The sequence below is a fragment of the Equus asinus genome, chromosome 2, assembly GCF_041296235.1.
Source record: "Equus asinus isolate D_3611 breed Donkey chromosome 2, EquAss-T2T_v2, whole genome shotgun sequence".
Classification (NCBI taxonomy): Eukaryota; Metazoa; Chordata; class Mammalia; order Perissodactyla; family Equidae; genus Equus; species Equus asinus.
In genome coordinates this window covers 99,600,530-99,617,460 of record NC_091791.1, presented here as the reverse complement: position 1 = coordinate 99,617,460, position 16,931 = coordinate 99,600,530, and the positions used below count along the sequence as shown (strand labels likewise).

The following is a 16,931-nucleotide window of genomic DNA, read 5'->3' as shown; positions in this document are numbered from 1 at the left end:
CAGAACTAAATTATTTCAGATATTCCAGAAACAAACAATATCTATTAATTAGTTAGCTGTTTTACCTAAGGCATTTTAAAGAGGAAGAAGAGCCAGAAATCATTCCTTCTTCTGGAGAAGGTGGAACAAAATCCATGTCATAATCATCTTCATCAAACTCAACACATGGAGATTTCTCAATTGAATGTAATTCCTTTTCTTCCAAGTTTTTCTTCTTTTCACCACTATCTATGTTGATAAACATAAGTTATTTCAATAATCAACGACACAGCAAGAATAAGGTGTGAGCACTTAGCACTTCAGGCAAGTCACAAACAGCAACACCACTGGGTATACAGCCCTCTCCTTTCACGTGTTAATGCTGGCTTGTTTCCTCATAAATGATTATCGAGTCAACTGGATCGATTCCGGTGAATGCTGGATTGAGGCTGAAGATTTGCGTAAGGATTTTCAAGACTGTCTCATGAAGTTAATTACGGAACGCATACTAAGGATCAGCACTTTTGCTTTTCTGTTTTTTCACTCATATTTAAGGGTAAAGTGCAACAAATAAGTCTGGTAACTGTACAAATGCTGTTGTGTGTACACATAACTCTCACTACCACAAAGGCTTCACAGCCATTTAAGTCTACCAGATTCAGTGTCTCTCTTGACTACTTGGGAAAACACAATGCCAAATTGTTGCTCTCTAGTTTACTTTTACCAAATCTTCTCTTCATAAACAGCAACACATTTGATTAGACTACAGTTTTGCTTATTAATCACTTTTCAGTCCTCTTTCACTCTACAGTAACCTTGATTCTGGTGTTTAAAAACGTTAGTCTCATATTTCCAAGTATCTGATAAGGTAGGTACTTCCACATATGGCTAATCTCAGCTATTAAGTTCTGCACATCTAATAACTATGAAAACTAAAGAGAAAATAATTAGAATGTAATTTATAATACTTTAACAGCATGATTAGATTGTATTATACATCAATATTAGGTGGCAGCAAGCCATAAAGGAATTATAATAGAAAGGCTTAGTTTCACGTCCCAATTCTACCACTAACCAGCCAGTAGACCCTTAAGAAGCCATTTTAACCTCTAGGGGCTTTATTTTCTTCACATGTAAAATCACAGAGCTATCTTTGGTGTTAATCTAAAAACTATATTAGCAGAATTGGGGCTGGCCCCGTGGCCAAGTGGTTAAGTTCGTGCTCTCTGCTGCAGGCGGTCCAGTGTTTCGTTGGTTTGAATCCTGGGCGCGGACATGGCACTGCTCATCAAACCACGCTGAGGCAGCGTCCCACATGCCACAACTAGAAGGACCCACAACGAAGAATATACAACTATGTACCGGAGGGGCTTTGGGGAGAAAAAGGAAAAAATAAAATCTTAAAAAAAAAAAATTTATATTAGCAGAATAAAATCTTTCATCAGTAGGCCCTGCCTCAAGAATGCGGCCAACAGACTGCTCAGTAAGCACTTCCATAGATCCTAAAGACAAAAGCAGTATCATATTTGTTGCTGTTCCTAATGCCTAGCTTTGAATAAACTAATACAATCAACATATTGAAATGAGATAAAATAATGATTTTTACCTCTTTCCTCTCCCAAAGAATGACTTTCCTGCATATCTTCATTTATAAGCTCTTTGGAATTGGGGCCATCATCAATGCAAATCACATCACTACTTAACCATTCTGAGTCATCCTGTTTCTTAGTCAAATCTACTTGCTCGATTTCAGAGGAGGAAGGAGTCAAATCAGCCTTTACTGAATTTGCTTTAGGAAGCTGCGCTTTCAAAAAGGTTCTCTTGGACTTTTTACATTTCTGAGCAGTGCTCACTCTTACAGAGTGATTTCTGGATGGTGTAACAAATGCTTTTGAACTTCCAGAAGTATCAAAGTCATCCGTATCATCCCAGTCATTGATGGTAATAAAAGAATCTGATGAAGAACTAAATTCTAATTTCTTGAAAGTAGCATCACGAGATTTCTTTACAACTGGTGTCTTCTGGGTAGTACATAAAACTTCCTGAGGAAACTGCAACAAATCTGGCAGTAATGGTTTTGAACCAATTCTCTTGGTTTGCTGTCCTCCTGGAGCTTTTTTAAAGTCACTGATACTTGTCTGCTGATTTGGGGGAGGCGGTAAAGGTTCAGTGAAGGAACGGGCCTCAGTAACATTAACATCTTTATCACTCAACACCGGTGTTTTTGCTACTGACACACTAGTTACAGACACATCATTGGCTGAAGATATTTTCTTTTTAAAAGTGAAACCTCTGAAAAACAATTGAAAAATGAATTAGATGGATTAATTTTAACAAACCCACCAACTGTACAAAACTCTAAATTTCTTTTACTAATTTATATAACAACTTTTCTTCATTGTATCACAAATGAGCAAAGCATCCATCGCCTTCTTTGAATTTAAAATTTATAAGGTAACTTAAATTATACTTATTATGGGCTGATCTTTCCTATTCAGAAGCTAATTAATCAATTTTGAGAGGATCCAGGCCATTCCCACTACTTTATTTCTCAGGCGAGCAGTCTTTAATTAACAGCTACTCCAGAGGGCGGGGACAGCATAAGTAAAAAAGAGAAGAGGCTCAAATGTGGCTACGTGTTGCTACTCTGATAAAAGTTTTACGGGAAGAGTTAAACACTGTTAGCCATGCTGAAATCAGGACAAGCAAAAGAGACAAGAGTCCTCGACTCTGCTGGATTTAGTGACATGAGGGTCAACGGTGACTTCAAAGTCAAGCACCCAGAACAGTGTCCAGAACCTGGTGAAAGCACAATAAAGGATATGAATTATTATTAGATGGCATTAGGAGTTTGGAAGATAGCTTGGAGGAAAGATCAGAACTGGAGAGCTACAGATTCCTTATAAACTGTTTTTGGAAAGGATATAAAACTATATTAAAATATCAAAAATACCTATTTGCCCAAATTTACAAGAAGATTCATTATTCATTCATTCAACAAATATTTACTGAGCAAGTATTATGTGCCAGGAAGCACGGAAAGGTGCTGAACAATTTATTACCTGGTGCTGCTAAAACATGCTCTACCATTAATTTACAAAGTGGGGAAATCACTGACCCTCTCAGGTTTGTTTCCTCGTCTGTACAAGGAAAGGGTTGAAGGGAAAGAGCTCTCATCTCTAAGACACTGTTAGTGCCTGTATGACAGCAAACCAACCAAAATACTTACGAAGATTTTGGTTTTGAAAGACTTAATTTATTATTAAGTTTTCTGGCTGAATGACGCTCCAGTTGCTCCTGTAGATTATTTAGAGGAACAGCAGCCATGATCCTAAAAAGTGAAGGAAAAAAATCTCAGTGGAGTTACATACTTTGCATTAATCATAATATTTGTTGGGGGGTGGAGTACTATTCCAACTGTGCCCAGAGTAATGAGGCCTCTTTTGGGGGGTCAATAAATTGTTTTGACATTTACAATTGGTGACATTTGACATATATAATCTTTAATAACAGAAGGCTCACTTAAATAGCAAAATGACCTGGTTTTCCCCCAATGCTAAAATAAGCACAAAAGACATTAAGGAAAGGATTATTAGGAAAGGCCTTGCAGAAAAATGGGACCTGGCCTGGCCTTGAAGAATAAATGGGAGCTGGACAGAAAGTAAGGTGGGAGAAAATGATCAAAGCATACTGAAAATCCAAAGAACAAATGAACAACTAAATTCTCTACCCAAGAGGAAAACTGGGAAAAGAAGAAAGAGCACCATCAATGAGAGGAATGGTTTACCAGCAAGACATCGTGTTTCATAATATCTGGTTTCAACCTGAAAGAATACTTTTACAAAGCACATTTATACCCCTTGCGTAACAAATTGTGCTATTGCTGACCTACTGCCTGGGATAACGTACAGCTTAAGCCACGTTAAAATTACTGGGGCTGAAGGAAGACAGAATAGCCGAAATCTATGAATGGTAAAAAATCCTCATTTTAGCTGATAGTTACAACTCCCTTTCCCATTCTATCTTTACCAGAGATCTACTTTTATTTTAGGTCACCTATCTTAGGAGGAAGGGTTAACAACACTAGATGATATTCACGGAAATAGGAAGCTTTAGATAAATCATATTCCACTCACTATTAAAATAACCTGTTTAACAATTGTTTTACTTTAAATATTAGTGAAAAGAAAAACTTGGGAGAAACTGAATTACATTCAATTGAGAAATATCATTGTGTTGAGCTTGTTGAAGGTGATTAAGATACAGATTTTGTTCCGCCTTCTCCAGAAGAAGGAACGATTTCTGGCTCTTCTTACTCTTTAAAATGCTTTAGTAAAACAGTTAACTAATTAATAAACACGGAATAATTCACATGGATATGCAAATTATATCTTAATAAAGTTGTTACCAAAATATTAACATTAAAAAGTAGACAGAAGAGTATAATGAACTCCTACCACCCATCACCCAGAGTCACAATTCTCAACTCATCCAAAACTGTTTCATCTCTACACACATCCCAGGGTTCTCACTTCACCAGTCTGGAAGCTGACCTCTCAAAATGGTGATATTTTAAATGTCATTCTTTATTCATTAGCTGAAATATTTCTATCAAAAGAAATCTCCTTTGGAAGACGTTAAAAACAACACAATAATAGTAGGGGACCTCAACACCCCACTCACATCAATGGACAGATCATCCAGACAGAAAATCAACAAGGAAATAGTGGAGTTAAATGAAAAACTAAAACAATTGGACTTAATAGACATATATAGATCACTCCACCCTGAAAGAGCTGAATATACATTCTTCTCAAGTGCACATGGAACATTCTCTAGGATAGACCATATGTTGGGAAACAAGGCAAGCCTCTACAAATTTAAAAAAATTGAAATAACAACAAGCATCTTCTCAGATCATAGTGCTATAAGGCTAGAAATTAATTACAAGAAAAAAGCTGAGAAAGGCACAAAGATGTGGAGACTAAACAACACACTACTGAACAAGCAATGGATCATTGAAGAAATTAAAGAACAAATAAAAAAATACTTGGAAACAAATGAAAATGATAGCATGCCATACCAACTCATATGGGATACAGCAAAAGCTGTATTAAGAGGAAAATTCATCGCAATACAGGCACATCTTAACAAACAAGAAGAATCCCAAATAAGCAACCTTAAAGCACACCTAACTGAACTAGAGAAAAAAGAACAAATGAAGCCCAAAGTCAGCAGAAGGAGAGAAATAATAAAAATCAGAGCAGAAATAAATACTATTGAAACGAAAAAGGCAGTAGAAAGGATCAATGAGACAAAGAGCTGGTTTTTTGAGAAGATAAATAAAATTGACAAACCACTAGCCAGACTTACAAAGAAAAAAAGGGAGAAAGTTCAAATAAACAAAATCAGAAATGAGCGAGGAGAAATAACAACAAACTCTGCAAAAATACAACAGATTATAAGAGAATACTACAAAAAACTATGCCAACAGAATGGATAACCTAGAGGAAATGGATAAATTCTTGGACTCCTACAATCTCCCAAAGCTCACTCAAGAAGAGGCAGACAATTTGAACAGACCAATCACAAGGAAAGAGATTGAAACAGCAATCAAAAACATCCCAAAGAATAAAACCCCAGGACCAGATGGCTTTCCTGGGGAATTCTACCAAACTTTCAGAGAGGATTTAATACCTATCCTTTTCAAGCTATTCCAAAAAATTAGGGAAGATGGAACACTTCCTAACACATTCTATGAGGCCAACATCACGCTGATCCCAAAACCTGACAAGGACACCACGAAAAAAGAGAACTACAGGCCAATATCACTGATGAACATAGATGCAAAAATTTTAAACAAAATTTTGGCAACCAGAATTCAGCAATTCATCAAAAGAATCATACATCAGGATCAGATGGGATTCATACCAGGGACACGGGGATGGTTCAACATCCGCAAATCAATCAACGTGATACACCACATCAACAAACTGAGGAATAAAAACCACATGATCATCTCAATAGATGCAGAGAAGGCATTTGACAAGATCCAACAGCCATTTATGATAAAAACTCTGAACAAAATGGGCATAGAAGGAAACTACCTCAACATAATAAAGGCCATATATGACAAACCCATAGCCAACATCATACTCAATGGGCAAAAACTGAACCCCATCCCCCTGAAAACAGGAATGAGACAAGGATGCCCTCTATCACCACTCTTATTTAACATAGTACTGGAGGTCCTGGCCAGAGCAATCAGGCAAGAAAAAGGAATAAAAGGAATCCAAATAGGGAGGGAAGAAGTGAAACTCTCGCTGTTTGCAGACGACATGATCTTATATATAGAAAACCCCAAAGAATCCATTGGAAAACTGTTAGAAGTAATCAACAACTACAGAAAAGTTGCAGGGTATAAAATCAATTTGCATAAATCAGTAGCATTCCTATACTCCAGTAATGAACCAACAGAAAAAGAACTCAAGAATACAATACCATTCACAATCGCAACAAAAAGAATAAAATACCTTGGGGTAAACTTAACTAAGGAAGTGAAGGACCTATATAATGAAAATTACAAGGCCTTTCTGAGAGAATTGGATGATGACATAAGGAGATGGAAAGACACTCCATGTACATGGATTGGAAGAATAAACATAGTTAAAATGTCCATTCTACCTAAAGCAATCTACAGATTCAACGCCATCCCAATCAGAATCCCAATGACATTCTTTACAGAATTAGAACAAAGAATCCTAAAATTCATACGGGGCAACAAAAGACCCCGAATTTCTAAAGCAATCCTGAGAAAAAAGAACAAAAAGGGAGGCATCACAATCCCTGACTTCAAAACATACTACAAAGCTACAGTAATCAAAACAGCATGGTACTGGTACAAAAACAGGTGCACAGATCAATGGAACAGAATTGAAAGCCCAGAAATAAAACCACACATCTATGGACAGCTTATCTTTGACAAAGGAGCCGAGGGCATACAATGGAGAAAAGAAAGTCTTTTCAACAAATGATGCTGGGAAAACTGGAAAGCCACATGTAAAAGAATGAAAATTGACCATTCTTTTTCACCATTCACCAAAATAAACTCAAAATGGATTAAAGACCTAAAGGTGAGACCTGAAACCATAAGGCTTCTGGAAGAAAACGTAGGCAGTACACTCTTTGACATCAGTATTAAAAGGATCTTTTCGGACACCATGCCTTCTCAGAGAAGGGAAACAATAGAAAGAATAAACAAATGGGACTTCTTCAGATTAAAGAGCTTCTTCAAGGCAAATGAAAACAGGATTGAAACAAAAAAACAACCCACTAACTGGGAAAAAATATTTGCAAGTCATATATCTGACAAAGGCTTAATATCCATAATATACAAAGAACTCTCGCAACTCAACCACAAAACATCAAACAACCCAATCAAAAAATGGGCTGGAGACATGAACAGACATTTCTCTAAAGAAGATATACTGATGGCCAATAGGCACATGAAAAGATGCTCATCATCGCTGATCATCAGGGAAATGCAAATCAAAACTACACTAAGATATCACCTTACACCCGTTAGAATGACAAAAATATCTAAACTTAATAGCAACAAATGTTGGAGAGGTTGCGGAGAAAACGGAACCCTCATACACTGCTGGTGGGAATGCAAACTGGTGCAGCCACTATGGAAAACAGTATGGAGATTCCTCAAAAAATTAAAAATAGAACTACCATACGATCCAGCCATCCCACTACTGGGTATTTATCCAAAGAGCTTGAAGTCAGCAATCCCAAAAGTCCTGTGCACCCCAATGTTTATTGCAGCACTGTTTACAATAGCCAAGACGTGGAAGCAACCTAAGTGTCCAGCAACAGACGAATGGATAAAGAAGATGTGGTACATATATACAATGGAATACTACTCAGCTGCAAAACAGAACAAAATCATTCCATTTGCAATAACATGGATGGACCTTGAGAGAATTATGTTAAGTGAAATAAGCCAGCGAGAGAAAGATAATCTGTGTATGACTCCATTCATATGAGGAATTTAAAACTATGGACTAAGAACAGTTTAGTGGATACCGGGGAAAGGTGGGGTGGGGGGTGGGCACAAAGAGTGAAGTGGTGCACCTACAACATGACTGACAAACATTAATGTACAACTGAAATTTCACAAGATTGTAACCTATCAATAACTCAATAAAAAAAAAAAAAGAGAAATCTCCTTTGATCTACTATTTTGTCACCCAGTAGTACAGTTCACATCGGAAAGACAGGATAAACTTTAGATTCTTTTCCTTTATTTATTAGTTTTTAAAATAATGATTTCATTCTCTGACAACCTCCAGCGGTGGTCAATTTTTTTTCAGTATCATTATAAACTCATGGGTTAAACTATCACGTAAGTTTCAATCCAGTACAGTTATCATCCTGACTGATTTTCAAATGGTTTCACATTCGGCCAGTGGGAGCCTTTTCAGGTGGACTCTTCAACCCGTGTGACATAACTTTAGAAGTCTTTAAGAGCTTCCATACTATCTGGAATGAGGAGATGTCGCAGATTTATCTTGTGCATGTTTTGTCCCAGACTCAGAATCAGCCATTTCCCCAAGGAGCCCTGACGTTTTTTAATGGAGAATACTTTAAGACCACAGTCCCTACATGTCCAAAGGCACCTGCCCATTTTGTACTCAGTTTAAAAGCACTGGCCTTTAAGTGAAGTATGCTTTCTCCAAGGCTCTGTCTAACGGGGCAGTCTTTCAACAGTGTAAATGATAAGGAGTGAAGTCACTACTGACCTCTCAGAACGTCAGCCTCAACCAATTAGACTGCAGACACAGAGGCGGAGGCACATAGACCTTCAGCCTGAAGACAATAAGCAGAACAAAAAGGTCCAGGGCATCATTACTTAACCTTTTCCATATTCCTTCTAAGTTTGTTTTTCTTTTAAAGATTTTATTTATTTATTTATTTATCCTTCTCCCCAAAGCCCCCCAGTACATAGTTGTATATTTTAGTTGTGGGTCCTTCTAGTTGTGGCATGTAGGAGGCCACCACACCATGGCTTAATGAGTGGCACTAGGTCTGAGCCCAGGGTTCGAACCAGTGAAACCCTGGGCAGCTGAAGCAGAGTGTGTGAACTTAATCACTCGGCCACAGGGCTGGCCCCTCCTTCTAAGTTTTTATTGTTCTTATTGCATCCTTCTAATTTTCCATATCTCATTTATTTTCAGATCAAAACCAGCCATAGTACTCTAACAGTTTTCCAACATTATTCCACAGCATGATTTTATTTGTATATTTAGCCCGCCAACAGTACAAATGTTTGATTAAATATTTCATAAACGTAGTGATACATTATGAATTCATAGTTAGCATGCAGTCAACCATGACCCTGGGGCACCTTTCCCTACTTTTAAGCTACACTGCTCTTTGGTTACTCCTCACTGGGTAGCATCCTCTAGCCAGAGTCATAGTCCAGAGCACGGAAGTAAGTACACAACGTTCCTATTCAATATCTTTCAGTGGGAACGCCTTTAAGAAGTTGCTACGTACTGACAAACAAAAAGGTGTCTCCTCTGTGCACACTCTGTTAAAATATCAATAAAATTGTTTGACACAAATGTTGTTCACCGCCAAGGACCAGTGACACAAAATTAAAGGAGGAAAATAAACTGAAAATAAGTAAATTGAGACCAGTGAAAAGTTTCACAATACTAAAGAACAAAGCAATGAGAGCCAACAAAACTTAAAATAAACCTCTGATTAGACTCACCACAAGAATCATGAGTATAATTTAGAAAATGATTAAATTTCCTCTCACATACATGAAGGAAGTTATAATGCCGTTGTACTATAAATAGGCAAAAAGCTGATTCAACAGCGCAAAAAAATTTATCAGATGAAACAAAATAAACCAGAAAACCATATCCATACATAGAAAGAATAGTAAATCAGTGAAAAGAAGGAATGAGAGAATGATAACAATCCAGAGCTGGAAGAGAAAAAATATACCCAGGGGCTGGCCCCATGGCTGAGTGGTTAAGTTTGCGCGCTCCGCTGCAGGCGGCCCAGTGTTTTGTTGGTTCGAATCCTGGGCGAGGACATGACACTGCTCATCAAACCACACTGAGGCAGCGTCCCACATGCCACAACTAGAAGGACCTAAAACAAAGAATATACAACTATGTACCGGGGGGCTTTGGGGAGAAAAAAGGAAAAAAGAAAAAATATATCCAGCAAATGAGACTCCTTGAAGTAGTAAAAGAAACCAATGGCAAAGAACAAATGATGAAAGGAGTCCTATCTAAACAGCCTCTTGAACGAATAAAAATAATTTAGGCCAGAAGTTGAGAGGACCTTTTGTTGTTGTTGTTGTTTTGGTGGGTTTTTCTTTTTCTTTTTTTTTTCTGAGGAAGAGTAGCCCTGAGCTAACAGCTGCTGCCAATCTTCCTCTTTTTGCTGAGGAAGACTGGCCCTGAGCTAACATCCATGCCCATCTTCCTCTACTTTCTATGTGGGACGCCTACCACAGCATGGCTTGCCAAGCAGTGCCATGTCCACACCCGGGATCCGAACCAGCAAACCCCAGGCCACCGAAGCAGAACGTGCGCACTTAACCGCTGTGCCACTGGGTCGGCCCCAAGAGGGCCTTTTTTTAACAACCAGACTATGACACTAAGAGGTAGTCTTATGAAATTAAACTAAAAGGAAACATTTTTTTCTTTTCTTTTCGAGGAAGATTAGCCCTGAGCTAACTACTGCCACTCCTCCTTTTTTTGCTGAGGAAGCCTGGCCCTGAGATAACATCGTGCCCATCTTCCTCTACTTTATATGTGGGATGCCTACCACAGCATGGCATGCCAAGCAGTGCCATGTCCACACACGGGATCCGAACTGGCAAACCCCAGGCCACCGAGAAGTGGAACATGCGCACTTAACCCCCGTGCCACCGGGCCGGCCCCTAAAAGGAAACATTTTTAAAAATCTTACAAGTGACTAAGCGAAAAAAAAAAATCACACTTACAGTAACAAACAAAATTACTTCTGAGGGACACAGAGAACATTTGTAGGATCCTCAGGATAAAAGACCCAAGCAATTGTCATTCACATATGAAAAGAACAGAAATACTTTTTGTAGTTTTAAAGTCTTCGAAAATGTAACATTCAAGCCTTATCTCTAAAATTGATAAGAATTGTTTGAATAACGACACTGACTTTAAAAACTAAAAAAGTTATGGGGCTGGCCCGCTAGTGTAGTGGTTAGGTTTGTGTGCTCTGCTTCAGTGGCCCAGGGTGCGCAGGTTTTGATCCCAGGTACAGACCTACACGCTGCTCATTAAGCCATGCTGGGGCGGCATCTCACATACAAAATAGGCACAGGTGTTAGCTCGGGGACAATCTTAAGCAAAAAGAGGAAGACTGGCAACAGATGTTAGCTCAGGGCCAATCTTCCTCACACACACACACACACAGTCACTGCAGAATGACTAAAAAGCCCAAACTATATCTAATCTATATGATCCAAACAACACAGCAAGAAAATGCATAAAGCTAAAACTGTTAAAAATGCAAGGAGAAATCAAAGAAACAGAAATGTAAGGGGATCAGTATCTCTTTACCACAAAAAGCAAAGAATGAGAACTGTACTAAGAACCCAAGTTTTTTGTCAATTCTGCCACAAACCATTGTGTGTGGCTTTGAGGAATTAATTTATTCTCTCTAGTGTTCTTGTTTGTAAAATTGGGTTAGAGAATCTCTACATTTCCTTCTAAAATTAGCTTTCCATGACTCCAGAACTAATAGGTATTTGGCAGAGATAAAATGAGAATATAATTCCTTAACAAATGTTGATGAGGGGCTGGCCCTGTAGCATAGTGGTTCAGTTCATGCACTCTGTTTTGGCAGCCCAAGGTTTATGGATTCGGATTCTGGGCGCAGACCTACACACTGCTCATCAGGTCATGGTGTGGCAGCATCCCACACGGAGGAACTAGAGAGACTTACAACCAGGATTTAAATTATGTACCAGGGCTTTGGGTAGAAAAAACAAAAAAAGAGGATGATTGGCAACAGATGTTAGCTCAGGGCCAATCTTCCTCACCAAAAAAATGTTGACGAGCAATTAAAAAACTGTCATAAAGGAAAATATAATATACACAAAACAGAGATTACATAGTTTCAAACTGGAGGCACAAGTCAATAAAAACAAATTAACAAGAAAAACAGAAGCAAAATTTAGAAAGTTTAAAATATGGTCTCAATAAAACAACTGGAGCAGAGAAAAAAAATACCCAAATTATAAAATGATACATTTTAAAGAGTGACAATGAAAATACCACATGCTGAACTCTTGGTTAGCAATGGTTCTCAGCATTTTGGGTCATGGCTTCTGGTAAAAATCTGATAAAAGTAATGGACCTTCTGTCCAGAAAAATGAACACAATTGTACAATCAGTTTCAGGGGGTTCTAAGTAACAACAGGAGTCCATAACCTTTGGTAAGAATTTACTTTATTTGGATATGGCCAAAGGAAAGGAAAACAACAAACTAGTTATATATACATTAATGTCTTAGAAAAAGCATAGAATAACAATTTTAAAAAGTTTCTTTAAATGGTGAGAAAGCCAATAAAGAAAAATGAGGAGTTGATAACATCAAGAGGTAGTTTTTGGAAAGGATGATAAAGGAACAAATAGTAAAACAAAATATGAAAGGAAAAGGTAAAATATAGAGAAAAGAAATAGAATATAAGAGAAACATATGTAGAAACGTTAAGTACCACAGCATGACAGTTGATTTGAAAAGCTAAATTAAATACTTTTTTGATAAAAATATAAACAGGTCAATGTTGATACAAGAAAGAAATAGGAAACCAATATGAACAGACAAAATAGAAAGAACTTCCAAACTTTTTTTTAAAGCACCAAAATTCATTCTACAAAACAAGCATGGTCCTGATCCTAAAACATCATAAGAACAAAATAAGAAACGTACGTTCATGCTCACCAAGCTCAAGTGGGCCTGCAACACTGCGCAGCAAAACTACATTTCTCTGGCCAACTCACTTCACATAATCACTTTCTCAAAACTTCTACTCCACTCTCAGCAGAGGACTTCCCTTCCACTTTCCAGAGAAAGCAGAAACCAGCACAGAAAACTCCTTCAGTTCTCTGCTGTCGAACACGCAAGCCCCTCTTTATGTGGACCCAGCCCACCCTCCTTGACAAGCTCAAGTTCCCCACCTGAAACGTTAGATTCCCTATATCCTCCATCTTCTCAAAAACCTTAGTCTATTTATTACTGATCCTTCTCTTTCTTGTATAATTAGTCCCTCCTTCTCAACTAGCTCCCCTTTAGCTTTCAAATGTGACAGCCTCTCTCTCTGAGGAAACAGCCCCCCCCCAAACATGACACTACATGACTTCATTTCTCCAATGTAGATACTGTCCTTTCTCTCCCTCGCTGCAGAGCCAAACTTCTTGAAACACTTACCTTCACTCTCCCTTTCCCCTCTCCCAATCACTCTTCTCACAGAGGCTTCTGTTCCGATCACAATGCTAAAAGCCTTAATAGGATCGCTAATGATCTTCATGTTACTTAATCCAATAGCCTTTTCCAACCCTTCTCGTTCCTGATCTCCTAGTACATGACACAGCTGACTACATGCTCCTTCTGGAAACACAAGCCTTCTAGCAGACCCTCTTGACACGGCTGACTCCTATTCATCCTTCATATGTCAATCAAATCATTACTTCCTTAAGGAAAACTCCACATTTAGGTAGTAGCATAAGAGTGGTTAAGAACATGGGCTCAGAACTAAAGTACATGGGTTTGTATCCTGGCTCTGTCACTTATTAGCTAAGTGCCCCTGGACACATCATTTAACCTCTCTGTACCTCAGATTCCTCATCTATATAATGCCTACCCAGCTCATATGGTTGTTACGTGTATCTAAATTAATTAATATTTGTGAAGTGCTTAGAATGGTGTCTGGCAGGTAATAAGCAATATACAAGTGCTTGATAAAGAAAAATTCCCCTATGATACACTCTTATAATAACAAATACCTCTCAATTGCCATCCTTATCATAGTTGCAATTGTACATTCACTTTTGTAATTATTTGATTGGCTATTTCTTCTACTAGAAGGTAAGCATGATGCAATTATGGGTCATTATTGGTTTCATAACCCACAGCATCTCTAAGCATCTAGCACTTAATATTTACTGAATGAAAGAATAAACAATGTTAAAGAATATAGAAAGAATGTCTCAAAAGGATTATAAGTGTGAGGGGCTGGCCCCATGGCTGAGTGGTTAAGTTAGTGCACTCCGCTGCAGGCGGCCCAGTGTTTCATTGGTTTGAATCCTGGGTGTAGACACGGCACTGCTCATCAAACCACGCTGAGGCAGCATCCCACATGCCACAACTAGAAGGACCTACAACAAAGAATATACAACTATGTACCGGGGGGCTTTGGGGAGAAAAAGGAAAAAAAAAAAAAAAAAACAAGGATCCTAAGTGTGATCAACTATGGCTTATTGCAGAAATGTAAAGCTGCCTTAACATTAAGTGAAACCACTAATACGACATATCATCTTAACAGTTTCACCAACAAAAATGAATATGATCAGATGAATAGATTTTTAAAATACATTTCTATTGGGGTAAAACATACATCCAGTAAAGTGCACTGATTTTAAGTATATGTCTCAAAATAGTTTTACTTATATATATAACTGTACAAGCAACACTCAAATCAAGGTATAGAACATTTCTAGCACCTTGATATGCTTTCTTGTGCCCTCTCCCAGTTAACATACCCTAGACATAACTACTATGTGACTTTATCACCATGGATTAGTTTTGCCTATTCTTGAACTTCTTGATTCATATATGGAATCATATAGTACGTATTATCCATGCATTTTTGAAAAGACATCTGATAAAACAAACCATTTCTAATAGATATATTAAAACACAGAATTAGAAGTACTTAAAATCAAGACCCAATACAATATCTTATATGTTATAATAGGGGTGAATCATTAAAAACAGGGGCAACACCAAGATTGATCTCTTATTTTCACTCTCATATTGAACATTCTTGCCAATGCAAAAATATTTAAAAAGGGAAATACTAGAAAAGAATAGACAAGAATATTATTACAGGGGCCAGCGCTGTGGCCGAGTGGTTAAGTTCACACACTCCGCTGCAGGCGGCTCAGTGTTTTGCTGGTTCGAATCCTGGGTGCAGACATGGTACCGCTCATCAAGCTACGCTGAGGTGGCATCCCACATGCCACAACTAGAAGGACCCACAACTAAGAATATACAACTATGTACCAGGGGGTTTTGGGGAGAAAAAGGAAAAAAATAAAATCTTTAAAAAAAAAAAAAAGAATATCATTACATGTAGACAATTTGATTATATACCAACATGAGCCAAAGAAAATCAGTTATAACAATAGATAACTAAAATTTCAGTAAAGTAGTTAAATAAAAGAGAACTATAAATCCACAAGAGTCAAATGCATTCTCATGTAGTAGTAATAACTAGAAAATAAAAATTTTAGGGGCCATCCCGGTGGCGCAGCAGTTAAGTGCACACGTTCTGCTTTGGCAGTCCAGGGTTCACCAATTCGGATCCTGGGTGCAGACATGGCACCATTTGGCAGGCCATGCTGTGGTAGGCGTCCCATGTATAAAGTGGAGGAAGATGGGCATGGATGTTAGCTCAGGGCCAGTCTTCCTCAGCAAAAAGAGGAGGACTGGCAGCAGTTAGCTCAGGACTAATCTTCCTAAAACAAAAACAAAAACAAAACAAAACAAAAATTTTAAAAGGCATTCAATTAACAATAGCAATGAAAAATATTAAATGACTACCAATTAAATTAACAAAAGACATACATCTTCATGATATAAAGAAAATGACCACGGGCTGGCGCCGTGGCTGCGTGGTTAAGTTCACGTGCTCCACTTTGGCGGCCCAGGGTTTCGCCAGTTTGGATCCTGGGTGTGGACATGGCACCACTCATCAGGCCGTGCTGAGGCGGCATCCCACATGCCACAACTAGAAGGACCCACAACTAAAAGTATACAACCATGTACTGGGGGGCTTTGGGGAGAAAAAGGAAAAATAAAATCTTTAAAAAAAAAAGGAAAGAAAATGACCAAATATTACTAGGAGAAGTAAAGATGTGAATAAATAGAGAAATATTTTATGTTCTTAAATGAAAGGTTTAAATATCATAAAGACAACAGTTGCTCATAAATTAATTTATGATTTTAACAAAATTCCAATTAAAACACCACAAGAATATTTCACAAAACTCAACAAAAATGTTTCTAAAATTCATTTGACAAAAGCATGAGACAAGAATACTAAATAACACTGGAGAGGGAGCTAGCATTAGAAATATAATCATATTAAATGTAACAACAGTTTATTTTATTTTATTTTTTTTTGAGGAAGATTAGCCATGAGCTAACTACTGCCAGTCCTCCTCTTTTTGCTGAGGAAGACTGGCCCTGAGCTAATGTCCATGCCCATCTTCCTCTACTTTATACGGGGGATGCCTACCACAGCATGACGTGCCAAGCAGTGCCATGTCCACACCCGGGATCCGAACCAGCGCACCCCGGGCCGCTGAGATGTGGAACATTCGAACTTAACTGCTGCGCCACCGGGCCAGCCCCAATGTAACAACAGTTTAAATGGCATAGTATCTATCTTTAAAAAACGAAAACCTAGTCTCCAAAATATAATTTTTAATGTGTAATCAAAGAAACATAACAAAATAGGGCAAGTAATCAATATTTAACAAATGCTACTGGGATAATCAGGAAGCAATATCCTCTGGATTAGAAGCTGGCCAACTATGACTCAGGCCAAAGCTGGCCTGAAGCCTGTTTCCATAAATCAAGTTTTATTGAGGGGC

The 16,931-nt window shown here is 38.0% G+C and overlaps 1 protein-coding gene across 4 annotated transcripts in view; it reads right to left on the bottom strand.

The window, feature by feature from the left end:
• Positions 1 to 16,931, bottom strand: part of BLM (BLM RecQ like helicase) — a 97,066-nt gene that overhangs the window by 58,323 nt on the left and 21,812 nt on the right. For 3 of the 4 annotated variants that reach the window (XR_011497096.1, XM_044761014.2, XM_070494887.1), the window contains exons 2-4: positions 3,209 to 3,310; positions 1,586 to 2,271; positions 66 to 228 (exon numbers count right to left, since the gene is read on the bottom strand). Coding sequence is in view for 2 of the 4 variants with exons in the window: in XM_044761014.2 (XP_044616949.2) it covers positions 66 to 228; positions 1,586 to 2,271; positions 3,209 to 3,306 (947 nt within the window). In the remaining 2 variants the exon portion in view is untranslated. Of the gene's footprint in view, positions 1 to 65; positions 229 to 1,585; positions 2,272 to 3,208; positions 3,311 to 15,601; positions 15,622 to 16,931 lie in introns of those variants that run through there. The other variant, XM_070494878.1, reaches the window with a different exon arrangement.